The 22,966-nt window shown below is 45.2% G+C and overlaps 1 protein-coding gene across 9 annotated transcripts in view; it reads left to right on the top strand.

Annotated features, from left to right (window-relative positions):
- Positions 1-22,966, top strand: part of NBEAL2 (neurobeachin like 2) — a 219,488-nt gene that overhangs the window by 135,846 nt on the left and 60,676 nt on the right. For all 9 annotated transcript variants that reach the window (XM_080973935.1, XM_080973933.1, XM_080973931.1 and 6 more), the window contains 10 exons: positions 355-438; positions 3,261-3,359; positions 4,688-4,957; positions 6,403-6,716; positions 9,586-9,718; positions 12,146-12,265; positions 12,945-13,355; positions 14,278-14,370; positions 17,824-18,004; positions 21,474-21,607. In XM_080973935.1, the coding sequence (XP_080830061.1) occupies positions 355-438; positions 3,261-3,359; positions 4,688-4,957; positions 6,403-6,716; positions 9,586-9,718; positions 12,146-12,265; positions 12,945-13,355; positions 14,278-14,370; positions 17,824-18,004; positions 21,474-21,607 (1,839 nt within the window). The remainder of the gene's footprint in view (positions 1-354; positions 439-3,260; positions 3,360-4,687; positions 4,958-6,402; positions 6,717-9,585; positions 9,719-12,145; positions 12,266-12,944; positions 13,356-14,277; positions 14,371-17,823; positions 18,005-21,473; positions 21,608-22,966) is intronic.

The following is a 22,966-nucleotide window of genomic DNA, read 5'->3' as shown; positions in this document are numbered from 1 at the left end:
TTTGAAAGCACGCCAGTGCAAGTAGATAAATAGGTACCGCTCCGGCGGGAAGGTAAATGGCATTTCCGTGCGCTGCTCTGGTTTGCCAGAAGCGGCTTAGTCATGCTGGCCACATGACCCAGAAGCTGTACGCCGGCTCCCTCCACCAATAAAGCGAAATGAGCACCGCAACCCCAGAGTCGTCCGCGCCTGGACCTAATGGTCAGGGGTCCCTTTACCTTTACCTTTAAAGGAAACCATCTTGGGAGAGCTTCAGAAGTTGGGCGTCCCATCGCAGCCGAGATTTTCCACCCTGCCAGGAAGACAGATGTTGGGTCTTGATTTCTCACCTGCCTCCTTCCTTTTCGCCTTCAGGTTTTCGACAACAACTCTGATGCCATTCCCATCCACGCTATCGGAGTGCTCACATCTATCATGAGCAACTCTCCTTCGGCCAAGGTAAGGGACACGCATTCCTCGCCTCTTGGGAACATAATTTTTTTTGGGTAAAATAAGGAGCACAGGGTGAGCAGCAAGAGAGACAGTGTGGCGCAGTGGTTAGAGCATCAGACTAGGACCTGGGAGACCAGGGTTTGAATTCCCTCTTGGCCAAGCAGCTCACTGGGTGATCGTGGGCTCGTCTCTGCCTCTCAGCCTCACCTACCTCTCAGGGAACTATGTATGCAAACTTGAGCTCCTTGGAGGAAAAGAAAGTGGGATAAGAATGCAATAAATAATAATATATACAGCTAAAGCTGGAGACTTAGGAATAATAATAATAATTTATTATTTGTATCCCGCCCATCTGGCTGGGTTTCCCCAGCCACTCTGGGCAGCTTCCAACAAAGATTAAAAATACATTAAAATGTCAAACATTTAAAACTTATCTGAACAGGGTTGCCTTCAGATGTCTTCTAAAAGTCCGGTAGTTGTTTATCTCTTTGACATCTGGTGGGAGGGCGTTCCACAGGGCAGGCGCCACTACCGAGAAGACCCTCTGCCTGGTTCCCGGTAGCTTTGCTTCTCGCAATGAGGGAACCGCCAGAAGGCCCTCGGAGCTGGACCTCAGTGTCCGGGCAGAATGATGGGGGTGGAGACGCTCCTTCGGGGATACAGAACCAATGCCGTTTAGGGCTTTAAAGGTCAGCACCAACACTTTGAATTGTGCCCAGAAACGTACTGGGAGCCAATGAAGATCTTTCAGGACTGGCTGCTGGTCTTGGCAGCCACTCCCAGTCCCCAGTCTAGCTGCCGCATTCTGGATTAATTGTAGTTTCCGGGTCACCTTCAAAGGTAGCCCCACGTAGAGCGCATTGCAGTAGTCCAAGCGGGAGATAACTAGGAAGACAGGTAGCAGCCTCAGCAACCCTGTTGCCAGAGGAAAAGTATCTAAAAGATTTACTAAACATGCATTTGTAGTCCAAGGAAGAAAAAAAGGTCTGAGTTCTCACAGCTCTCTGCATGTGGTTTGAAAGACACTTCGGTATATTATTGTCAAGACGTGGCTTCATTTGATACCCGCAGAAGGCAAGATCTATTTCCTTGAATCATGAGAGCTAGAAACCTGAAAATGTTGTGTGCGGTACCAAATTCCCCACCAGTTACCTGCCTGTGTATTTCCTTGGGGGAAGTACATTTGCTTGAGATAACACTGCTGGCAGCGAGTGGAGGAATTATCCTCTTTCCTTTAACAAGATTATTTAAACGAAGATGTGATTAGAGTCTCACACCCACCAACATCCCGCAGAGGAAAACTGGGACGCCCGTCTTTCGGGGCCGTGCTTTCACGAGATCCAAAATGGGACATCCAAAAGCTGGGGTGCCTTCTGTAATTCTGGGGTGTCCCGCCCAATTCGGGTCTGGAGTCTCAGATAAATTCTCGTTTAAGATTCTGATATGGGGTTTGTAGAATAGAGTCAGCGTCTAGGAACCTAAAAAGATAGGGTTGTGTTCAACTAGATCAGGCATAGGCAAACTCCAGTCCTCCAGATGTTTTGGGACTACAACTCCTATCATCCCTAGCTAACAGAACCAGTGGTCAGGGATGATGGGAATTGTAGTCTCAAAAACATCTGGAGGGCCGAGTTTGCCTATGCCTGAACTAGAATATACTCAGAATAGACCCATTCAAATGAAGGGACCCAAGTTACCATATTTTTCGCTCTATAAGACGCACCAGACCACAAGACGAACCTAGTTTTTGGAGGAGGAAAACAAGAAAAAAAATATTCTGAATCTCAGAAGCCAGAACAGCAAGAGGGATCACTGTGCAGTGAAAGCAGCGATCCCTCTTGCTGTTCTGGCTTCTGTGATAGCTGCGCAGCCTGCATTCGCGCCATAAGACGCAAACACATTTCCCCTTACTTTTTAAGAGGGAAAAAGTGAGTCTTATAGAGCAAAAAATACGGTAATTTATGTGGGTCTGCTCCAAGCGTTGGCCGTTTTGAAAGTGGGCGGTGTGTTTTGCGTTTGAACTTTTGTAAAGTTCTTCCGAAGTCCTAAACTCTAGGCTGGCTGGAGATGGATGATCTATTTCTCTTAATACCCCACAATATTTCCTACCTAGATCTGAATGCTCACTTTATTATTCATACGTGCCACAAACCAAAACACGAAAAGCAACTAAGATCTCTATTTTGAGTTGGGACTTTCCGACTTTACGCTGATTTTATCCCACTGACTTCTTTAGCTTTAACTGAACTTGACACTCTTTTTGTGTTTTGTTTAATCTTTGAACAGTCTTCATGCTGAAAGCTTGTGGGATTGCCTTACCCCTTTTGCAACCATCTGACCAATTTGATCTGTAGACTTAGCCCTGCTACAGCTGCCGCATAAAGCCCAAACACGTAGATGCTTGCACGTTCAAATCTGTTAATCTGAACGCTCATTTAAATGTTTAGAAGTATTTGTTTTCACTGACAATTTCAACACTTCCTGTAAACCCCTTAGAGGGGTTTGGTTACAATCAAGCCAGGATATAATTTTTGCTGCCTAATAAAGAGCTCAAACACGAAACAAATCGCTGTTCACCCACTTTGCCTTGGCCAGATGAATTCTGCGCTGTTTTCATGTTGTTTCTTAATCACATAAGCTCCCGGCAAATGCGTACGTGGAAGTCAGGGTAACGGAACGAGAAATCCCAAATCGTACTTGAAGCAGAATAGAAAAGTTCAAGCCCCCTCTCTCCAATTCCCCCTCCCCAGTTTGCTTTGGGTGGGAATTCGGGAACTAATGGCGTGATCTGCTCTCGCTAATCCTTAACGGCTGCCTGCATTTTTCAGGAGGTGTTCAAAGAAAGGATTGGCTATTCCCACTTATATGAAGTTCTGAAGAGCCAGAGTCAGCCGACCAAGAAACTGCTGCAGGAACTCCTCAACATGGTGAGATCTTTTTGACAAGAGAGAATTAAAATCTGCCAGCATGTTGGCAGAGCTAAGCAGGATCTGTCCAGAGTTCAGTTGCATGAAAGGCGTAATATCAATCAATCAATCTTTATTACGGTCCAGAGATCCAACAAATCGTTAGAAAGCAATGCACAATTCAGAAAGCAATGCACAATTCAGACAGTCTACCTCCAGGTTGGGACGCGGGTGGCGCTGTGGGCTAAACCACAGAGCCTAGGACTTGCCGATCAGAAGGTTGGTGGTTCGAATCCCCGCGGCGGGGATAATTACAGTAATAATTACAGTGGTACCTCAGGTTACATACGCTTCAGGTTACAGACTCCGCTAACCCAGAAATATTACCTTGGGTTAAGAACTTTGCTTCAGGATGAGAACAGAAATCGTGCTCCGTTGGTCCGGCAGCAGCAGGAGGCCCCATTAGCTAAAGTGGTGCTTCAGGTTCAGAACAGTTTCAGGTTAAGAACAGACCTCCAGAACGAATTAAGTACTTAACCCAAGGTACCACTGTAAATAAGTTTTGATGGGTGCAATAATGGAATGCTGAATGTTTTAGTGTTCGTAAAATATGCAGGGATTTTTGTTATGCAAAATGAACCATGGAAAGAGAGGAAGGGAAGTCATTGGTATTTTAAGGATGTTTAAATGAGTACAGTCGTACCTTGGAAGTCAAACAGCTTAGTTCCTGAACATTTTGGCTCCACAGACACGGAAGTGAGTGTTCTGGTTTTTGACTGTTCTCTTGGAAGCCAAATGTCCGACAGGGCTACAAACAACGATATAAGAGTACACAGATGGAATTATAAAGAGAGAAAATTATCACTTCTTACACAGTATAAAGATGCTCATTAAAGAAAGAAAGGGGAAATGAATTAATGAGCTTTTCTTAAATTGAATTGTCAGTATTTAAATACCTCGCATTATTTCTGCTACATACAGTTGCAAAATAGCTGCTGACATTAGGTTAATGAGAACCAGTATTGACTACTTGGGTGTATTACAGTCGTACCTTGGTTTTCAAACGCCTCGGGAGTCTAATGTTTTGGCTCACGGACAATCGAAAACCGGAAGTGATCGTTCCGGTTTTTGAGCGTTCTTTGGAACCCGGACGTCCGACACGGCTTCTGATTGGCTGCAGGAAGCTGCTATTTGGTTTTTGAACGTTTTGGAAGTTGAACAAACTTCCGGAACGGATTCCGTTTGACTTCCAAGGCACGACTGTATTTTAAATTGTAAAACAGAAAATTTAATAAAAAATATTATTTTTTAAAAAAATGATTACAACATGACTCTTCCCCCCACTTCAGGCCGTCGAAGGCGACCACAGCTCTTGCCCCGCACGCCTGATCCACAACGAGCAGCCCCTTTTGATCCTGATCATGTGGATCCCAGAGCTGAAGTCCCGGGAGCTCCAGATCTTCCTCTCTGAGTGGCTCAAGAAGATTTGCGACGCTTCCCTGCAGAGCCGTACCACCTGCGTCAAGGCAGGGATAGTGAGCTGCCTGCTGGATGCCCTCTGTGCCACGGGGCAGGAACTGGACCCCAAATGCTCCGAGAACCTCCTCTACCTCCTGCAGGTCTTTATTGTTATTGTTCTTATTAAATTTTATTTGACGTAATTATTACAAAATACAAGCAAAATACTGCAAATACATACAGTATTTTTCGCTCCATAGGGTGCACCTAGTTTTCAGAGGGGAAAATCAAGGGAAAAAATATGATTCCCCCCCCCCCCCCAGCTCTGGGAGCAGCGGACAGGCTGCACGCAGCGGACAGGCTGCACGCAGCCTGTGCGCTTCTCCCAGACCTTCTCCCTGCTTTTGCGGGAGGTGGGGGAATTCCCCCATCTCCCATAAAAGCCCACAGGAGCCGCGCACCCTTTAAGGAGCACACGGCTCCTTCGGGCTTTTCTACAAGCAGGGAGAAGGGACTGACGCGGCCAGTCAGTCCCTTTTCCCTCCTCAGGGAAAAGCCCGCAGAAGCCGCGTGCTCTTTAAAGGGGCTGCGCGGCTTCTATTGGCTTTTCTGGGAGGTGGGAAAAGGGACTGATGCGGCCAGTCAGTCCCTTCTCCCTCCTGGGGAAAAGCCCACAAGAGCCGCACGGGGCTTGTGTGGGGCTCTTGGGGGCTTTTCCCTCCTGCCTCCCCCCTGCATTCGCTCCATAAGACGCACACACATTTTCCCTTGCTTTTTAGGAGGGAAAAAGTGCGTCCTATAGAGCGAAAAATACGGTACATGCATGCATACATACATACATACATACATATATATTTCAGATAAGCAAACATATATTAAAAAAGAACAAAAAAGAAAAAAGGAAGAAAAGAAAAAGAAATAATAAGAAGAAAAATTGGAAGAAGAAAAGTTGGAAAATTTCTTCAAAATTTATTCTTCAAATATCTCAATAATAAAATTTCATTGATAGAGTTCCATCGCTTACACTGCACTTCCTATATACACATTTAAGCAAAATTGTATCTCTTATTCCATATTTTTCCCATACAGTCTCATACAAATATTCTAATCAATGAGTTTTCTAAATCTTTCATATATCTATTCTAAACACAACCAACACTTTTCACTTAATCTTTGTCTACATAAGTAATCATTTAAACATTTCCGTTGTTTCTGAATTTTATTTTTGGTTTTTGTCTTATCAAATCAGTCAGCTTTGCTAATTCCAAGTATTCACACAATTTATTCAGCCGTTCTTCTTTGGTTGGGACGTAATTCCCTTTCCAATTATTGGCTATTAACATTCTGGCTGCTGTTGTCGCGTGCAGGTCAAATATTAATTTTGTTATTCGGGACGTCACCATTCAAAATTCCTAATAAGTATGATTCTGCTCTTTTATTATGTGATGTTTTTATTAGCTTTTTAATTTCCTCATGTATCATATTCCAGTATTTCTTAATTTCCGGACATGACCACCACATGTGGTTTAATGTTCCAGTCATGCTATTACACCTCCAACACTTATCACCTGTTTTTTTTCATTTTTGCCAACCTATCTGGCAACAGGTCTTGGGCGGCCTCTCCATCCGGCCGGGGGAACTGAAGCAGCTCCTGAAGCTCCTCCGGACCGAGCAGGGCAAGGGGCCTCACCCCTACACCGTCCAAGTCATCCGGGCCCTCTCTGGGATGGCCAGGAAAGATGGCGCCGAGCGAGCGCTGCAGTATTTCGACCTCACGCCCAGCATGGCGGGGATTATGGTGCCTTCCATCCAGAAGTGGCCCGGGAGCGGCTTCGCCTTCCACGCCTGGGTGTGCCTCATCGAAGAGGCCAAGGACTTTCCTGAGGAAGCGGCCAGGCTGAAGCGGAAACAGCTGTACAGGTCGGTCGAGAAGGGGAAGGGGGCAGCGGAAATCTGGCTGGGTTCGGGTGGGGGCCGAATGAATGAATGAATGAATCTTTATTTGCGTCAGCCATTGGCCATAGCGATAAAGCAACAGTACGATATACAAAGAATAGAAATGAAAAGTTAATTACCGTATTTTTTGCTCTATAAGACTCACTTTTTCCCTCCTAAAAAGTAAGGGGAAATGTGTGTGCATCTTATGGAGTGAATGCAGGCTGCGCAGCTATCCCAGAAGCCAGAACAGCAAGAAGGATCGGTGCGCAGTGATCCCTCTTGCTGTTCTGGCTTCTGAGATTCAGAATATTTTTTTTCTTGTTTTCCTCCTCCAAAAACTAGGTGCATCTTGTGGTCTGGTGCGTCTTATAGAGCGAAAAATACGGTATATAAAATACATTTTAGGAGTTTTGAATCAATAGTCAAATACAGGGATACCTCGGGTTACATACGCTTCAGGTTACATACGCTTCAGGTTACAGATTCCGCTAACCCAGAAATAGTGCTTCAGGTTAAGAACTTTGCTTCAGGATGAGAACAGAAATCACGCAGCGGCAGCAGCAGGAGGCCCCATTAGCTAAAGTGGTGCTTCAGGTTAAGAACAGTTTCAGGTTAAGAACGGACCTCCGGAACGAATTAAGTACTTAACCCGAGGTACCACTGTACTAGCTGCTAGGTTGCGGAAAAATAGAAACAAGGCGTACAATGAAAACACTGTGAAAAATCGTTTTTTACTCGGATTACGCTTCAGGTTCGGGTGGGGGCGGATTGAATGAATGAATTTGCGTCAGCCATCGGCCATAGCAATAAAACAACAGTACAATATACAAAGAATAGAAATGGAAAGTCAATTACAGTGGTACCTCGGGTTACATACGCTTCAGGTTACATACGCTTCAGGTTACAGATTCCGCTAACCCAGAAATAGTGCTTCAGGTTAAGAACTTTGCTTCAGGATGAGAACAGAAATCGCGCGGCGGCAGCAGAAGGAGGCCCCGTTAGCTAAAGTGGTGCTTCAGGTTAAGAACAGTTTCAGGTTAAGAACGGACCTCCGGAACGAATTAAGTACTTAACCCGAGGTACCACTGTACAGTGGTACCTCTGTACAGTGGTACCTCTGGTTGTGAACGGGATCCGTTCTGGAGCCCCATTCGCAACATGAGCAGAATGCAACCCGCGTCTGCGGGTTGTGATTCACTGCTTCTGCGCATGCACGTGACGTCATTTTGAGTCTCTGTGCATGCGCGAGCGGTGAAACCCGGAAGTAACCCTTTCTGGTACTTCTGGGTTGCCACAGGACGCAACCTGAAAACGCTCAACCTGAAGCAAACGCAACACGAGGTATGACTGTATATGACTGTATATAAAATACATCTTAGGAGTTTTGAATCAATAGTCAAATAGTGGCTCTTATTCTGATTGCCCCGGCTAAAAACCTTGCAGCCTTTGCTGTCACCTGCTCATCTTGATCTGCCAAGAGAAAGGACACTGTGGCAGTGGTTGGGCGACCCAGAATGGACAATAAAAGAGGGGTGATAATCTCATTCCTCAAGTCTTTATAAAGAGTGCAAGCCAGAAGGGTGTGTGCCGATTCGGTTCTGTCATCTCCACAGGGACATAAGCGCTTTCCGTGTGGAATCTGTTGGAATCGGCCCTCAAGTACAGCCAGGGGCAATACATTCAATCCTGCAAGAGTCAAAACACGTCTATATTTTAAAATTGCTAGGTTATGCAGATAGGGTATATACACAAAGTATCAAATGTTGTGACAGTAATAATAAAACAACAAAACCACACCACCACAAACTGGCTTATAAGTATAAAACCAAATTTACTAGAATAATAGCTAGAAAAGAGATAGACTTGTAACCATTCAAACAGCAAGCATACTGTGGTGCCATGTGCAAGACAAAGCCTGGAGATACTGTAAACATGGAGTGGATAAATGTACAACTCTATCTTAACAAGTTATATGTGCAGTAAACATAATACAGACTGGATAAATGAACCGTTCAACAAGTAGCGTAAGTCCAATGATGCATACGGCTTTGTGTTTCCAACTCAAGACCCGTTGAAGAACATCTCATCCAGTTCAATCTTTGAAAAACAGCTTTGGGAAACTTTTTTCATATTCTCCTGTGTGCTACCCTTGCTGTTCTGGCAGCACGGGGTTGGCGTTCTGTGGACTTACGCTACTTGTTTTGGATGGCTGGTGCCCTTGATGTGAGGGTCTCAGCAGGGCTGGATTTAGGTTTGATGGTGCCCTAAGCCACTGAAGGTAATGGGGCCCTTTATATGTCCAGCTGTCCTTCGTCAACAACAAATTGTCACTGTTGAATATATGCTGTATGGTAAATTATGGAAATAATTATTATTGTTGCTGTTGTTATTATTTATTTATTTATTTATTTATACATACCCCGCTCATCTTGCTGGGTTTCCCCAGCCACTCCGGGCGACTTCCAACAAAATATTAAAATACAATAGACCGTCAAACATTAAAAGCTTCCCTAAACAGGGAATCTAAAGCCATTTGCACAGAACAAAATATGCATTTTATCCAAGTAATTGCTGAACTGAAATACAATTAAGAAGGAATATATTAATAGTGAAATAATTATTAAGCTCTAACTTAAAATGGTGTAGGTTTCATTTTATTTGTTTTTTATCTCATATTTTGGAAATGTACATCCAGTTGTTGTTTTTTTCCATTTACATTTTTTTGGGCTCTAAGCTATAGCTTGTTTAGCTTATACGTAAATCCGGCACTGGGTCTCAGTGTGGCTCCTGTGAGCAAGGGAGAAATCCATCCGGCCAGCTTGTAAGCTACCCTGTCCTTCAACCCCCCCAGCTTCTTCACCACCAACGGGACGGGCTTTGAGGCCTTCTTCACAGCCGACGGGACGCTGGTGGTGGCTGTCTGCACCAAAAAGGAGTACATGACGGTGGCCCTGCAAGAGTTTCCGTTCAATGATGCAGCCTGGGTGAGTAAGGGGCTGGAGCAGACCTGGCCACAACCCATAATCCTGCCTCTGTGCCCCTATTGGGATTATCGGTGTAAATGTGAGATACGTTCCACTGTAAATGAGAGCCATGAAGAAGCTGAGCTTTGCTGTTTCTTGGTGTTGTCAGAGTAAAGCAGAATGTCTGTAAGTTTTTAGAGGAGGAAAACAAGGGGGAAAATGCCATATTTTTCGCTCCATATGCTCACCAGACCATAGGGCGCACCTAGTTTTTAGAGGGGGAAATCGAAAAAAAAAATCTTATTTCCCCCCCAGCCCCAAAGAGCAGCCTACAGGCTGAGCGCAACCTCTCCCTGCCGAACGGGTTGCGGGCGGCTATGGCACAAGCCAAAACAGCGAGCGGGATGGAGGAGGGGATGGAGGGAGAGCTCACATTTGTGCGTGCCTGTGGCAGGCAGCTGCCTTGCCTCGCCTCTGAGGTGACGCCGGAACCAGAGCAAAAGGATGAGGACGAGACGCCGGGACAGGAGCTGTGTAGGCTTGAATTACAGTCAGCTGGGAAGAGGGGCGGAAGGGGCTGCTGTCCGTCCCTCCTTCTGGCTCATTGTAAAGCCAGCAGAGCAAGAGCCGCTGACACGCTCTCCGCAGCTCTCGCTTTATTTTATTTTTTAAATGATATTTATTAAAGTTTCAGATAAAAAGAAACACATCAATAAAAGAGAATTTAACAGTAAAAAGAAAAATACACAATACAAAATACAAAATTTAAGAATAAAATAAAAAGAGGAAAAAAACAGTTAAAAACAATTCTATCTTTTCATTACTACTTTTGAATTTACTTATTTTCTGGACCTCCTCATACCTCCCTCTTTTGTATTCCAATTTAGTTTATTTGTCCAGCAATTCCTTTCCCTCTTTTTTAATCCCAATCCTTAATCTTAATATAATATAACATTAAATTTTTATCTATTAATAGCCAATTTTCCATTCTTTTAACCTTTTTATTCCTAATCCTTAATCTTAATCTATATATAACTTTAAAGCCTGTATAGCTAGAAACCATTTAATTTCAATCCAACCTCATTCTAACATTCATTAATTTTGCAGTATTTCTGTAAATAGTCTTTGAATTTCTTCCAATCTTCTTCCACCGACTCTTCTCCCTGGTCATCGCAAAGCAAGAAAAGTGAGAGCTGGCTTCACAGCGAGCGACGGATGGGAGCCATGGCTCCGGCTGCGGAGGCATCCCTCAGCTTGCAACTGCAGCGGCAGCCGAGGGATCCCTCTGCCATCCAGTGCATTCGCTCCATAAGATGCACAGACATTTCCCCTTACTTTTTGGGGGGGAGTGTGCCTTTTATGAGAGCCAGTGTGGTGTTGTTGTTGTTGTTTAGTCGTTTAGTTGTGTCCGCCTCTTTGTGACCCCCTGGACCAGAGCACGGCAGGCACTCCTGTCTTCCACTGCCTCCCGCAGTTTGGTCAAACTCATGCTGGTCGCTTCGAGAACACTGTCCAACCATCTCGTCCTCTGTTGTCCCCTTCTCCTTGTGCCCTCCACCTTTCCCAACATCAGGGTCTTTTCCAGGGAGTCTTCTCTTCTCATGAGGTGGCCAAAGTCTTGGAGCCTCAGCTTCAGGATCTGTCCTTCCAGTGAGCACTCAGGGCTGATTTCCTTCAGAATGGATAGGTTTGATCTTCTTGCAGTCCGTGGGACTCTCAAGAGTCTCCTCCAGAACCATAGGCAGCAGAAATACAGACACACACCGAGAGAGAGACACACAGAGACACACAATCTCACTCTGAGTCAAGAGCGAATTATCTGGACCACGCATGTTACTCTGGTTAGCTTTGAAGCCTGTAGGTTATAGACAGGCAATAAAATTGGTTGAGCAACAAAAAATGAACTGTCGTCAATAATTTCAGAACATGGCTATAGGCCTTCCCCTGGCTAAACTGAGGTTTGGGATTTTTTGCATAAGATAGAAGGAAATTCAGATCCATTGCACTGAAAAAAACAAACAAACCCAAAACATAGCTTTGTGACGCTTATTCTCTATGGGAGCCAGCGTGGTGTAGTGGTTAAGAGCGGTGGACTCGTAATCTGGTGAACCGGGTTCGCGTCTCCACTCCTCCACATGCAGCTGCTGGATGACCTTGGGCCAGTCACACTCCTCTGAAGTCTCTCAGCCCCACTCACCTCACAGAGTGTTTGTTGTGGGGGAGGAAGGGAAAGGAGAATGTTAGCCGCTTTGAGACTCCTTTGGGTAGTGATAAAGTGGGATATCAAATCCAAACTCTCCTTCTCTTCTTATGGAGCGAAAAATATGGTAAGTTTGAGAACCAAGATACCAGTGTACTGAACTGCGCAGGTGCTGTTTGAGTGGAATATGCTGCTCGATTGACCCATAAACGTCTCCTTCCACTCTCTCCCCCCCCCAAAAAAAACAGCACTGCGTTGATGTCGTCCACATCACGGGCCGCCGTCCCTTCGGCCAGAACCTCGTGAACATCTATGTGGATGGGGAACTCCGGAAGACGGCTCAACTGCGGTTCCCCTCCCTGGGCGAGGTAGAGGCTCTTTCTGCAACCCCTCCTGCTTTGAGGGAACCGTAATTATGCTGGTGGGGATGGGGGGACAACAACATATTCAGACTGTAACCAATAAACTGAAACTGACACAGGGACAAACAGAAGAGGACGCCTTCACCCCGGTATGGCTCCCCTTTATCACATACACAGCCCAACAAGACAATGACAAAAATCCACCAACGGCATGCAAATCAATATGGCAAACCTGATCCAAAACACCCACCCACCCAACTCAAACATGAAAACAAAGACAATATTAAATGATTTAATTCATAAAGACCAGGGAGGTTTCTTGCCAGGTAGGCAATTGAAGGATAATGTGAGACATATTATTAATATATTGGAATACCTGGAAGTAAGAAATGATAAGCCAGCCATACTGATGTTCATCAATGCTGAAAAAGCATTTGATAATGTATCCTGGTCATTTATGAAGAAGAGTATAGAAAAGATGGGGATCTGTGGCACCTTTTTAAGAGGAATTGAGGAAATTTACTCAGAGCAGAAAGCAAAATTAATTGTGAACAACACCTTAACAGACTCATTTGACATTACAAAGGGTACTGGCTCGTTTGCAACGAGGCTGGAGCAAAAATGATGCTCTACGTGCAAATATACCTATTTATTTATTTTATTTTTTGCAAATCTTCTCTCCTAGTCATTCACCTCCTGCTGCATCGGCTCAGCTGGCCACCGGACCACCACCACCTCCGCCGTCCACCCCTCCCCGTCCCACTCGCCGGACCTGGGCTTCCCATCCCACCCCTCCCTCAACCGCTCCCAATCTTTCCCGGCCTCCCTGGCCCCCCACGCCTGGACGCCCATCCCCCCGCAGCCCCCCCGGGAAGGCGTGGTTTCGGTCACGGTGGCCGGCAGCCAGGACACGGAGTGGGGGGTTCCCACCTCCCTGGAGGGTCACCTGGGCTCCGTCTCCATCTTCTACGAAGTCCTCCAGCCGGCTCAAGTGAAGACACTCTACTCCTCGGGGCCAAATGTGACGTCGCCCTTTAAGCTGGAGGGGGATTTCCTGGAGCTCGGCAGCAAATTGCTGCTGTATTACACGCCACAGGTGAGCGTCAAGGCAGGAGCATCCCTCAGCCCTCTCTAAGAACCGACAGGGGCTGCTGTACAAGCCCTAAGGTGCGCAGCCTGGGAGTCATTTTGGACTCACAGCTGTCCATGGAGGCGCACGTTAATTCTGTGTCCAGGGCAGCTGTCTGCCAGCTCCATCTGGTACGCAGGATGAGACCTTACCTGCCCACAGACTGTCTCGCCAGAGCGGTGCATGCTCTAGTTACCTCTCGCTTGGACTACTGCAATGCGCTCTACGTGGGGCTACTTTTGAAGGTAACCCAGAAACTACAACTAATCCAGAATGCAGAAGCTAGACTGGGAGCGGCCGCTGAGACCATATAACACTGGTCCTGAAACACCAACATTTGCGCCCAGGACGTTTCCAGGCACAATTCAAAGTGTTGGTGCTGACCTTTCAAGCCCTAAACGGCCTCGGCCCAGTATACCTGAAGGAGCGTCTCCACCCCCATCGTTCTGCCTGGACACGGAGGTCCAGCTCCGAGGGCCTTCTGGCGGTTCCCTCACTGCACGAAGCGAGGTTACAGGGGACCAGGCAGAGGGCCTTCTCGGTAGTGGCGCCCACCCTGTGGAACGCGCTTCCCATCAGATGTCAAGGAGATAAACAACTCTCTGACTTTTAGAAGACATCTGAAGGCAGCCCTGTTTAGGGAAGTTTTTAATATTTGATGAATTGTTGTGTTTTCATATTTTGCTGGAAGCCGCCCAGAGTGGCTGGGGAAACCCAGCTAGATGGGCAGAGTATAAATCATATATTATTATTATTATTATTATTATTATTATTATTATTATTATTCCACATGATTGGACGTGTCCTCTTTCACCAAGTCTGTGAATTCCCCCACCAAGAGATTTATACTTAAATTTCCACTTCTCCTTCCTCTCGTGTGACTTTCTAGGCCTGCAAGAACAACATCTGCCTGGACCTTTCCCCAAACCACTTCTTTGACGGGAGGCTGACTGGGCACAAAGTGGTGAACTGGGATGTCAAGGTACGGGCGTCGTGACGCAGCAGCTGTTGGGCGGGTCACCTCTTGACTCCGTTCTAGGTCTATGGGCATGGGGGAAAAGGTGGGCCCTGGGGGACAGAATTTTCGGAGAGCTTAATTTGCAGAGGAGACCAGAGTGCATTGGTTTGCACCAGTTGCTTGTTTCCCTCAGAGTAGTCCCATTGCGATCACTGCATATGCATTCATCGCGCGTTGCTTCCCGTCACTGCAGAGCCCATTGCTTTTTTCAGAAATCCTACTGTAGCCTTATTAGACTTTACCGATTGGTAGGGTGAGCATTGCTCCCAGGACAGGGAGGAAGGAGTCAAATGATACCGAGGTTTGGTTCAGAGAAAGAGTTTATTCTGCTCTCTGGATAGCAGAAGGCTTCGTGAATCGGTTCACAGCAAGCACAAAAGCAAGAGAAATTGCATACAGTATATATATCCTCCAGGCACCCTCTCCCCCCTTCCCCAGGAATCCAGCCACATAAGCTTATACACGTAAGTTGACATCACAGATGTTCCTGCTCCTGTAATCTTAACCATAAAAGGGTGTTCCTGTATTCCTTATTTTGGGGTAAGAAGGTCACCAACTCTAAGAGCACTCCTGGCGCCATTCCCGGGGGGCTGACAAGGTCTGTGCGTCAGTGTGGTCAGGACGTAAGATAAGACCCAGATGTGTCATCCCTGCTCCACTTTGGAACTGACAAGGCCATTCATTAGGCGTCACGGACTGATAAAGGAAAGAGCTTTGTTTATACAGCTGTGTTCTTGTTTGGGGGGTTTTTTGTCCTGCTTTCGTTGTGCCGCAGTGCGGGAGGGCCTCTGCGGATGTCAGCGACGCCCCTGGGAAGCATCGCAGAACTGCTCATAAAGCAGAACAATGTGCGGATGGCCCAGTATAATCCAAGCACCAATGTACTATCATTGCATCAGCAAGGCGTTGCAGAATACTATTCCTGGCATCCGTCTGTCTCAGGAGACAGCGGAGGAATGTGTCATCTAAATTCTACTCAATATTGATCCAGAGTAGATTCCAGTGTACAGTTAGCAGCGTAGAAACCTAAACATGTTGCACGATTCCCAAAAAATAGACCAGAGGCAATTAATACAGGGGCCGCTAGGGGCGCATCAGAAGATGGCTGACAATAACATCTCTCCGACCCACACGAGGTAATTTGGAGGCTGTGATGGGAGTAATAGCCTCCCTACCCCCGCCCCCGGATTGTGGGGGGGGCTGCCCTTGCCTGCTGTGCCCTATACCACCCCCGAATTTGAGGGGATGGGGGCACTAGGCAGAATGCCCTTCTGTGGATATCGGCGCTCCTGGACGCTGCCTCTGATCCGCGCCTCTAGCTGCAAGAACTTCAAAAGAAACGATTAGGATGAAGCGAATGCACATATTTCAAGGAAGGAGGGGGAGTAAAGACTGCTAACAGAAGAGATCTCTGATAAACGAGACGAGTCGGAAGAACAAGAATTAACCAGATGAAGACACACCAAGACTCGGTATGGCAAAAGGACTGTATGGGGGAGGGGGGGAAAACTTTCCTTTCTTTCCTCTATGTGATTAAACAAGAATCCCCCCCTCACAAGTCAGAAATACCGTTTGAAGGACTTAAGCTGTGGATTTATGTCTGTGTGGAGATAAACTTTCTAACCAAAGCATGCTTTAAGAAGAGCGTGGAATGTATAAGGGCTTTGGAATGACGCAGTTAAAAATACTGTCGCCGTATTGGGAAGTTCTGTCGGAGGACTTAAGTCTGGGAGGAGAAATAGAGAAATAGAGCTGTTTTTATACTGTGGGTGAAACTTCTCAGAGGGACTTAAGAATGACAGTTCTGTGATTAATGATGGAAAGAGCGATGTTATTTATGAATGCGATGATATATGGAAACCATCTCGATTTGAGGATTGGATGAACGGAAAATTCACACAGGATTATTATTGGTGTTTATCGGCTTAAGGAGATTATCAGAAGAGATCATTAAGAAAAAAGAGAAAATATACGAACAAGATGAGATGCGGAAACAGCAAGATAAGACTGGATAGAATTATGAACTTTGTTTGGACTGATTCGGACATTAACGCAGTAGCAAGAAGATGATCAGAATCCCCCTTCGGATCTTGAAATATGGGTCCCCTCAACAAAATTTAAAATTCGGCTTTGTAATTTGGAATTTATGTGATGTGATTTGATTTGATTTGATTTGATTGGTCGGTTAATAAAAATTATTTAAAACAAAAACAAAAATAGAGGCAATTAATACTTCATCCAGCAGAGATTTTACTGCTACTGAAGGCAGATGAGGAGAACGGTCACAAATCCAATACATTCAGGATTGGCCCTGTCCATCAGAAATCCAGTTGCAGCAGACTTGACTTAAATTTAAAATAACTTATAATAAGTCTACTATCTTCTGCCAACCTATCAGTTTGAAAGCATGTCAAAGTGCAAGTAGATAAATAGGTACCACTCCGGCGGGAAGGTAAACGGCATTTCCGTGCTCTGCTCTGTTTTGCCAGAAGCAGCTTAGTCATGCTGGCCACATGACCCGGAAGCTGTACGCCGGCTCCCTCGGCCAATAAAGCGAGATGAGCGTCACGGCTGGACCTAATGGTCAGGGGTCACTTTACCTTTTTATCTGAAATATGTATGTATGTACAGAACACCACACCAGAAGGAAGAGAGATTGAAAGGGAAAGTGAAACCTTCTGGCCTTATTATTGTAGTCAGCAAGACCTTGACAGAAGAGATAACATAACCAGTTTCCGCCAGCTGTATTCAGCTTCTCTGAAGGAATAACCCAAACATCAGGAAGCTTCTGCTTGTTTCTTTCACACAGAGAAGCTTCCAGAACCCTCTGGTATTAGTTACAGATAGTATCTGAAGAAGTGTGCTTGCACACGAAAGCTCATACCAAGAACTAACTTAGTTGGTCTTAAAGGTGCTACTGGAAGGATTTTTTTTATTTTGCCTCTGGTATTAAGTAGAATAGGAAAAATCTCTACACATCAGATCAATACTTTCTCTACTGAGAAATGCAAAGTGACAGAATGCTCCTTTGGGGATGAGGCCAAACTGTTGGGTGGTTGCGGCGCCTGCTGTGGCTGTAGAGAGACATGGGAGAGATGTAGAGAGATATGGGAGAGACATGTTTTGTTGCAGCCGGGGCAGGTGAAGGCGTCCGGTTCTGCTGCTGCAGATGCACCAGGTCACTGCTATGGATACACAACCTTTCTTGTCTCCAGGCTCTGTGGTCAGGGTTCCCACAGGGGGTGGTTGGTGTTGCCACCCTTCCTGACACATTTGCTGACATCTTTGCGGCGCAGAGTTGGCCCGCCCAGAGGCCTGGTGCCAGAAGCCAGCTCCCCGTAGATTACGTCCTTGGGGATCCCGCCAGTCTGGGGGAGGGCCCTCTGATGGTCTCACAGGGCTTTGTGGTTCTTGCAGGACGTGGTGAATTGTGTCGGTGGAATGGGGGTGCTGCTCCCCCTCCTGGACCAAGTAGCATCTCAGAGGAAAGAGTCTGAAGACCACCAGGAAACCCACGACTTGGTGGGCCCAGAGCTGACCTCTTCCCGCAACGCCCAGGGCATGGTCATCCCGCTGGGGAAATCTTCCGGTTATCGAGGTACCCAGGCTGAATTTTGTGTTGTTTTTTTGTTTTTTTTAATTAATATTTATTAAAGTTTCAGAAAGAATAAAATCACATTAATAAACAAGAAAATTTTTAACAAAAACAGAGAAAAATACACCATACAAAATACAAAGTACAAAATATAAAAAAGTGAAAAAAGAAAAAAGAAAAAAACAGTTAAAAATAGTTCCGTCTTTTCATAACTTCTTTTACATTTACTTATTTCCCAGACTTCCTCATACCTCCCTCTTTTGTATTCCAATTCAGTTTCCAGTTTCAGTATTCCAGTTTCAGTTTCCAGTATTTCAGTTTCAGTATTCCAGCAATTTCTTTCCCTCCTTTTTAATTCCAATCCTAAATCTTAATATATTATGACATTAAATTTTTACCTATTTAGAACCAATTTTTCCATTTCTCTTAACCTTTTTGATCCTAATCCTTAATCTTGATGTATTTATAGCTTTAAAACCTGTACAGCTAGAAGCCACTTAACTTCAATCCAACATCACTCTAACATTCATTAAGAATTTTGTGTTTATTTATTTGTCAGTCTTTTGGCACCACGACACTTTTCCTCCTGATTTTATGCAGTACAGTCATACCTCGGGTTGAAGTTGCTTCAGGTTGAGCACTTTCGGGTTGCACTCCGCGGCGACCCGGAAGTAACGGAATGCGTTACTTCCGGGTTTCGCCGCATGCGCAGACGCTCAAAATGACGTCATGCGCGGAAGCGGCGAATCGCAACACGCGCAGACGCGGGTTGCATTTGCTTCTGGATGCGAACGGGGCTCCGGAACGGATCCCATTCGTATGCAGAGGTGGTACCTCGGAAGTAGAACGGAATCCGCTCCGGACATCCATTCGACTTCCAAAAAGTTCGGAAACCAAGGCGCGGCTTCAGATTGGCGGCAGGAGTCTCCGTCGGACGTTCGGGTTCCAAAGAATATTCGCAAACCGGAACACTCACTTCTGGGTTTGCAGCGTTCAGGAGCCAAAACGTTCGAGTTGCAAGGTGTTCGGGAGTCAAGGTACAACTGTATTTGAAAAATCATGGTATGCAACTAAATTACAGTGGTACCTCGGGATACAGATGCTTCAGGTTACAGACTCTGCTAACCTAGAAATAGTACCTCGGGTTAAGAACTTAACTTCAGGATGAGGACAGAAATTGCACGGCGGCAGCGGGAGGCCCCATTAGCTAAAGTGGTGCTTCAGGTTAAGAACAGTTTCAGCTTAAGAATGTACCTCCGGAACGAATAAAGTTCTTAACCCGAGGTAGCACTGTACCTTTCAAAAACAAAACTGTCTTTTAAAGCAGCACATTCCTGCCCACCTCTGTTGAACATCGCTGGTCACTTCACCCCATTGCCCTATAAAGGCTTGTTTTAAATTATTGCTTTTAATGAATATTAAAGCTTTGTGGCAGAGATTTTCAGCCTTTTTGAGTCCATGGCTCCCTTGATCTACTACAAAGCTTTATGTTCTCTGTATTCACAAGGTTAGTCTAGACACAACCAAACTTTTTTCCTTTTCTGTGCTTAACTTTGTTGTACTTAACCTTTATTGTAAGATTGTATTTTAAAAAAGGAAAAGAAGAAAAAAGATACAACCAAAAAAAGGTTTTCGTAATTGCAAACGTAACACAAGTAGTCAGAAACAGTAAATAAAACACGCTGAAAAGTACGCAACCAAGCTGAACAATTTCAGCCTATATTTTGTGATACGTACTTTATTATATGTTTATTATATGTTTTCTAAAACTCGGTAAAATCATGAGGCTGTTGGTATGCTTTTTATTATGTGTTTATCCTTGACGTTCTATAATGTGCTTTTAGTGTAGAACACTGCCCTGGGATCTTCTGGTAAAGGGGCTGTGTATAAATTGTATAAATAATAATAATAAATAATAGATACATGTGTGTGTAATAAAGACCCTGCCCTCCTTTGTAGCTCGCTGGTGTGGACAGGATACAGTGGTGCCTTGCAAGACGAAAAGAATCCGTTCCGCGAGTCTCTTCGTCTTGCGGTTTTTTCATCTTGCGAAGCAAGCCTATTAGCGGTTTAGCGGATTAGCGCTATTAGCGGCTTAGCGGGCTTAGCGGATCAGCTGATAAGCGGTTTAGCGCCTTAGCGGATCAGCTGATAAGCGGCTTAGTGGCTTAAGGGATCAGCTGTTAAGTGGCTTAGCGGATCAGCTGATAAGCAGCTTAGCGATCAGCTGTTAAGCGGCTTAGCGGATCAGCTGATAAGCGGCTTAGCGATCAGCTGTTAAGTGGCTTAGCGGATCAGCTGATAAGCGGCTTAGCAGCTTGGGAAAAGGGGGGGGGAGGGAAAAAACCCCCGCAGGAACTCGCAAGACATTTTCGTCTTGCGAAGCAAGCACATAGGAAATCAGTTTTGCGAAGCACCTCCAAAACGGAAAACCCTTTCGTCTAGCGGGTTTTCCGTCTTGCGAGGCATTCGTCTTGCGGGGCACCACTGTATAGCAGAACATATACATTGTGAAAGCATAATATTGCTGATACTCTTTGCAGCTTACAACAGAAGGGCAACGAAAGGAGGCAGGAAGTCCTAGGAGCCAGCCCGGGTTTGTGGGGTTGTAGCCTTATTAGACTTTACCGATTGGTTGGGTGAGCGTTGCTCCTGGAGAGGGAAGAAAGAGTCAAAAGACACCGAGGGTGGTTCAGAGAAAGAGTTCTTTATTTCTGCTCTCCGGAGCAGCAGAAAGGCACTTGCGTGGTCAGTTCACAGCAAGTCCAAAGAAACGAGAAATTTCATGCAGTATATATATCCTCCAGGCACCCTCTCCCCCCTTCCCCAGGAATCCAACCACGTCAGCTCATACACACAAGTTGACATCCATGACCATAAACAGATATTCCTGTTCCGGTAATCTTGACCATAAAAGGTTGTTCCTGTTCCTATACTCTTATCTTGGGGCAGGAGGTCACCAACTCTGAGAACACTCCCGGCACCATTCCCGGGTCTCTTGTCAGACTTGACAAGGTTTGTGCGTCTTTTTGTGGTCAGGATGTAAGATAAGACCCAGACGTGCCATCCCTGCTCCATGGAACTGGCAAGACCATCCATTGCCGTCACGGACTGATAAAGGAGAGGGCTTTGAGCACTTGTTTATACAGCTGGCTTTCTGTTTATATATTGACTCAAAAGCTCAAGTTAATGCATTTTAGAAATGCTCCCTTAGAGGAGGAAAAATGTGGATTTTGGGTCCCGTTTCAGACTGATTGCACAGAAACCCATTCCTTCATTGTGTGTATTAGAGAATTGTGTGCTAAAAATCCCGAGTGATTTGCAATCAGAAGGGTTAGGCGGGGAAAGAGAGAGAAGTCTATAACTGGACTTGACTATTAAAATGAACCCTTCCATCTCTCTAGCTCCTGCCAGCCTCCCTCTCCCACGGGTCACAGCTCCTTTCCTTCAAAACAGTTTTCTTTCTTTCCAGAAGGTAGACTGGAAAGGAACGGGGTAGCCGCCTTCCTGCTGCTGATTAAGAACTTCATCCATTGTCACCCAGTCAACCAGGAGAGCCTGGTCCAATGCCAGGGGCCAGCCATCATCGGAGCGCTTCTTCAGAAGGTAAGCGATTCCATGCTGGCGCCAGACTTGCCCAGATTGATCAGGGTATCTGACGTTTCCAGGTAAAATGTGTTGGCATTGTGCATTTTGGTTAAAGGGGGAAATATGAGCTGTAATAAAAGGGAGAATTCCCTAGATGCCAAGGGCCAGAGTACTCTTTGGTCAGAGAACCCCAGCAGAGATTTCGTATCACAAAAGGTTCAGCAAAGCGTAGCGTCGAAATAGAGGCTGCTAGACCGTCGAATATCCCCTTCTCAGCTGCTTCCAAAGTTCCTCACTTCCTTTTGCGTGGAAAGAGACCACACGTTTGGTGAGTTGAAAGTGGTTTACTTACAAACTCTTTGAAGGTCAGGTTCATGTGCTGTTCCGTACAGCAGCGAGAAAACACAGGCAGTGTAATTTAGGTTCCCAAGTGGTCAATGTATCTAAATTATTTGTATAGAAAGACAAAGATGGCTTGCTTATAAACCACACAGTCTATTTTATTTTATTTTATAATTTTATTGAATGATTTTATGTTACAAAAAACAATACAACCATGCTACCACTAAATATAATTAAGAAATAAAAATTACATACATCAATATTTAATTTGTTATTTGTTATTTACTGTCTTATTTCCTCCCAAACATTCCATACAAAAACACACATATGTACAGACACCCACCCACCCACAAAAAATGATAATAATGAAAGTAAATATTTCCCCCCTTTTATCTTACAAAACCTTTTCTTCAACTTTGACTTCCTGTCAAGTCCCTTTGCATATGTTTTGTCTTACAATTGAATGTACACAAAACAATAAACCTTTCTATATAAATTTTCCAATACATTCTGAAAACATAATAAATCCTTAATTGTTGTCCACCTCCTTTTAGTTCCTTTGTCACTCGAATGCTAGCATGGAGTCAAAACTATTATTGTATTTTTGAACATATCTTCTATTACCATCCCATTTTCCCGCAAATTTTTGCTTTGAGTTTCCTCTGAGTTTGCTAGTCAGTTGAGCCATCTCCACCAATTCCTGTAATTTGATTTGCCAATCTGCTATTTTTGGAGCCTCGTGATCTTTCCATCCCTTGGCCACAAGCATTCGAGCTGCTGCGGTTGCATACAAAAATATCTCTCTCAGATTTTTTGGGATCTCTTTATCTAAAATACGTAATAGAAATGCCTCCGGTTTTTTAGTAATAATTATCCCCATCATCTTTTTTAATTCATCGTATATTTCCCCCCCCCCAAAAAAAATCCTTACGGGGTCTTCGCTGCGAGATCACATTCACCCGGTGCTATACCAGCTGCACTGGCTCCCGGTGGAGTACAGGATCAGGTTGAAGGTTCTGGTTTTAACCTTCAAAG

This window comes from Podarcis pityusensis (genome assembly GCF_964106645.2).
Source record: "Podarcis pityusensis genome assembly, chromosome: 12".
In the NCBI taxonomy this organism is placed as follows: Eukaryota; Metazoa; Chordata; class Lepidosauria; order Squamata; family Lacertidae; genus Podarcis; species Podarcis pityusensis.
This window is presented reverse-complemented; position numbering and strand designations above follow the sequence as displayed.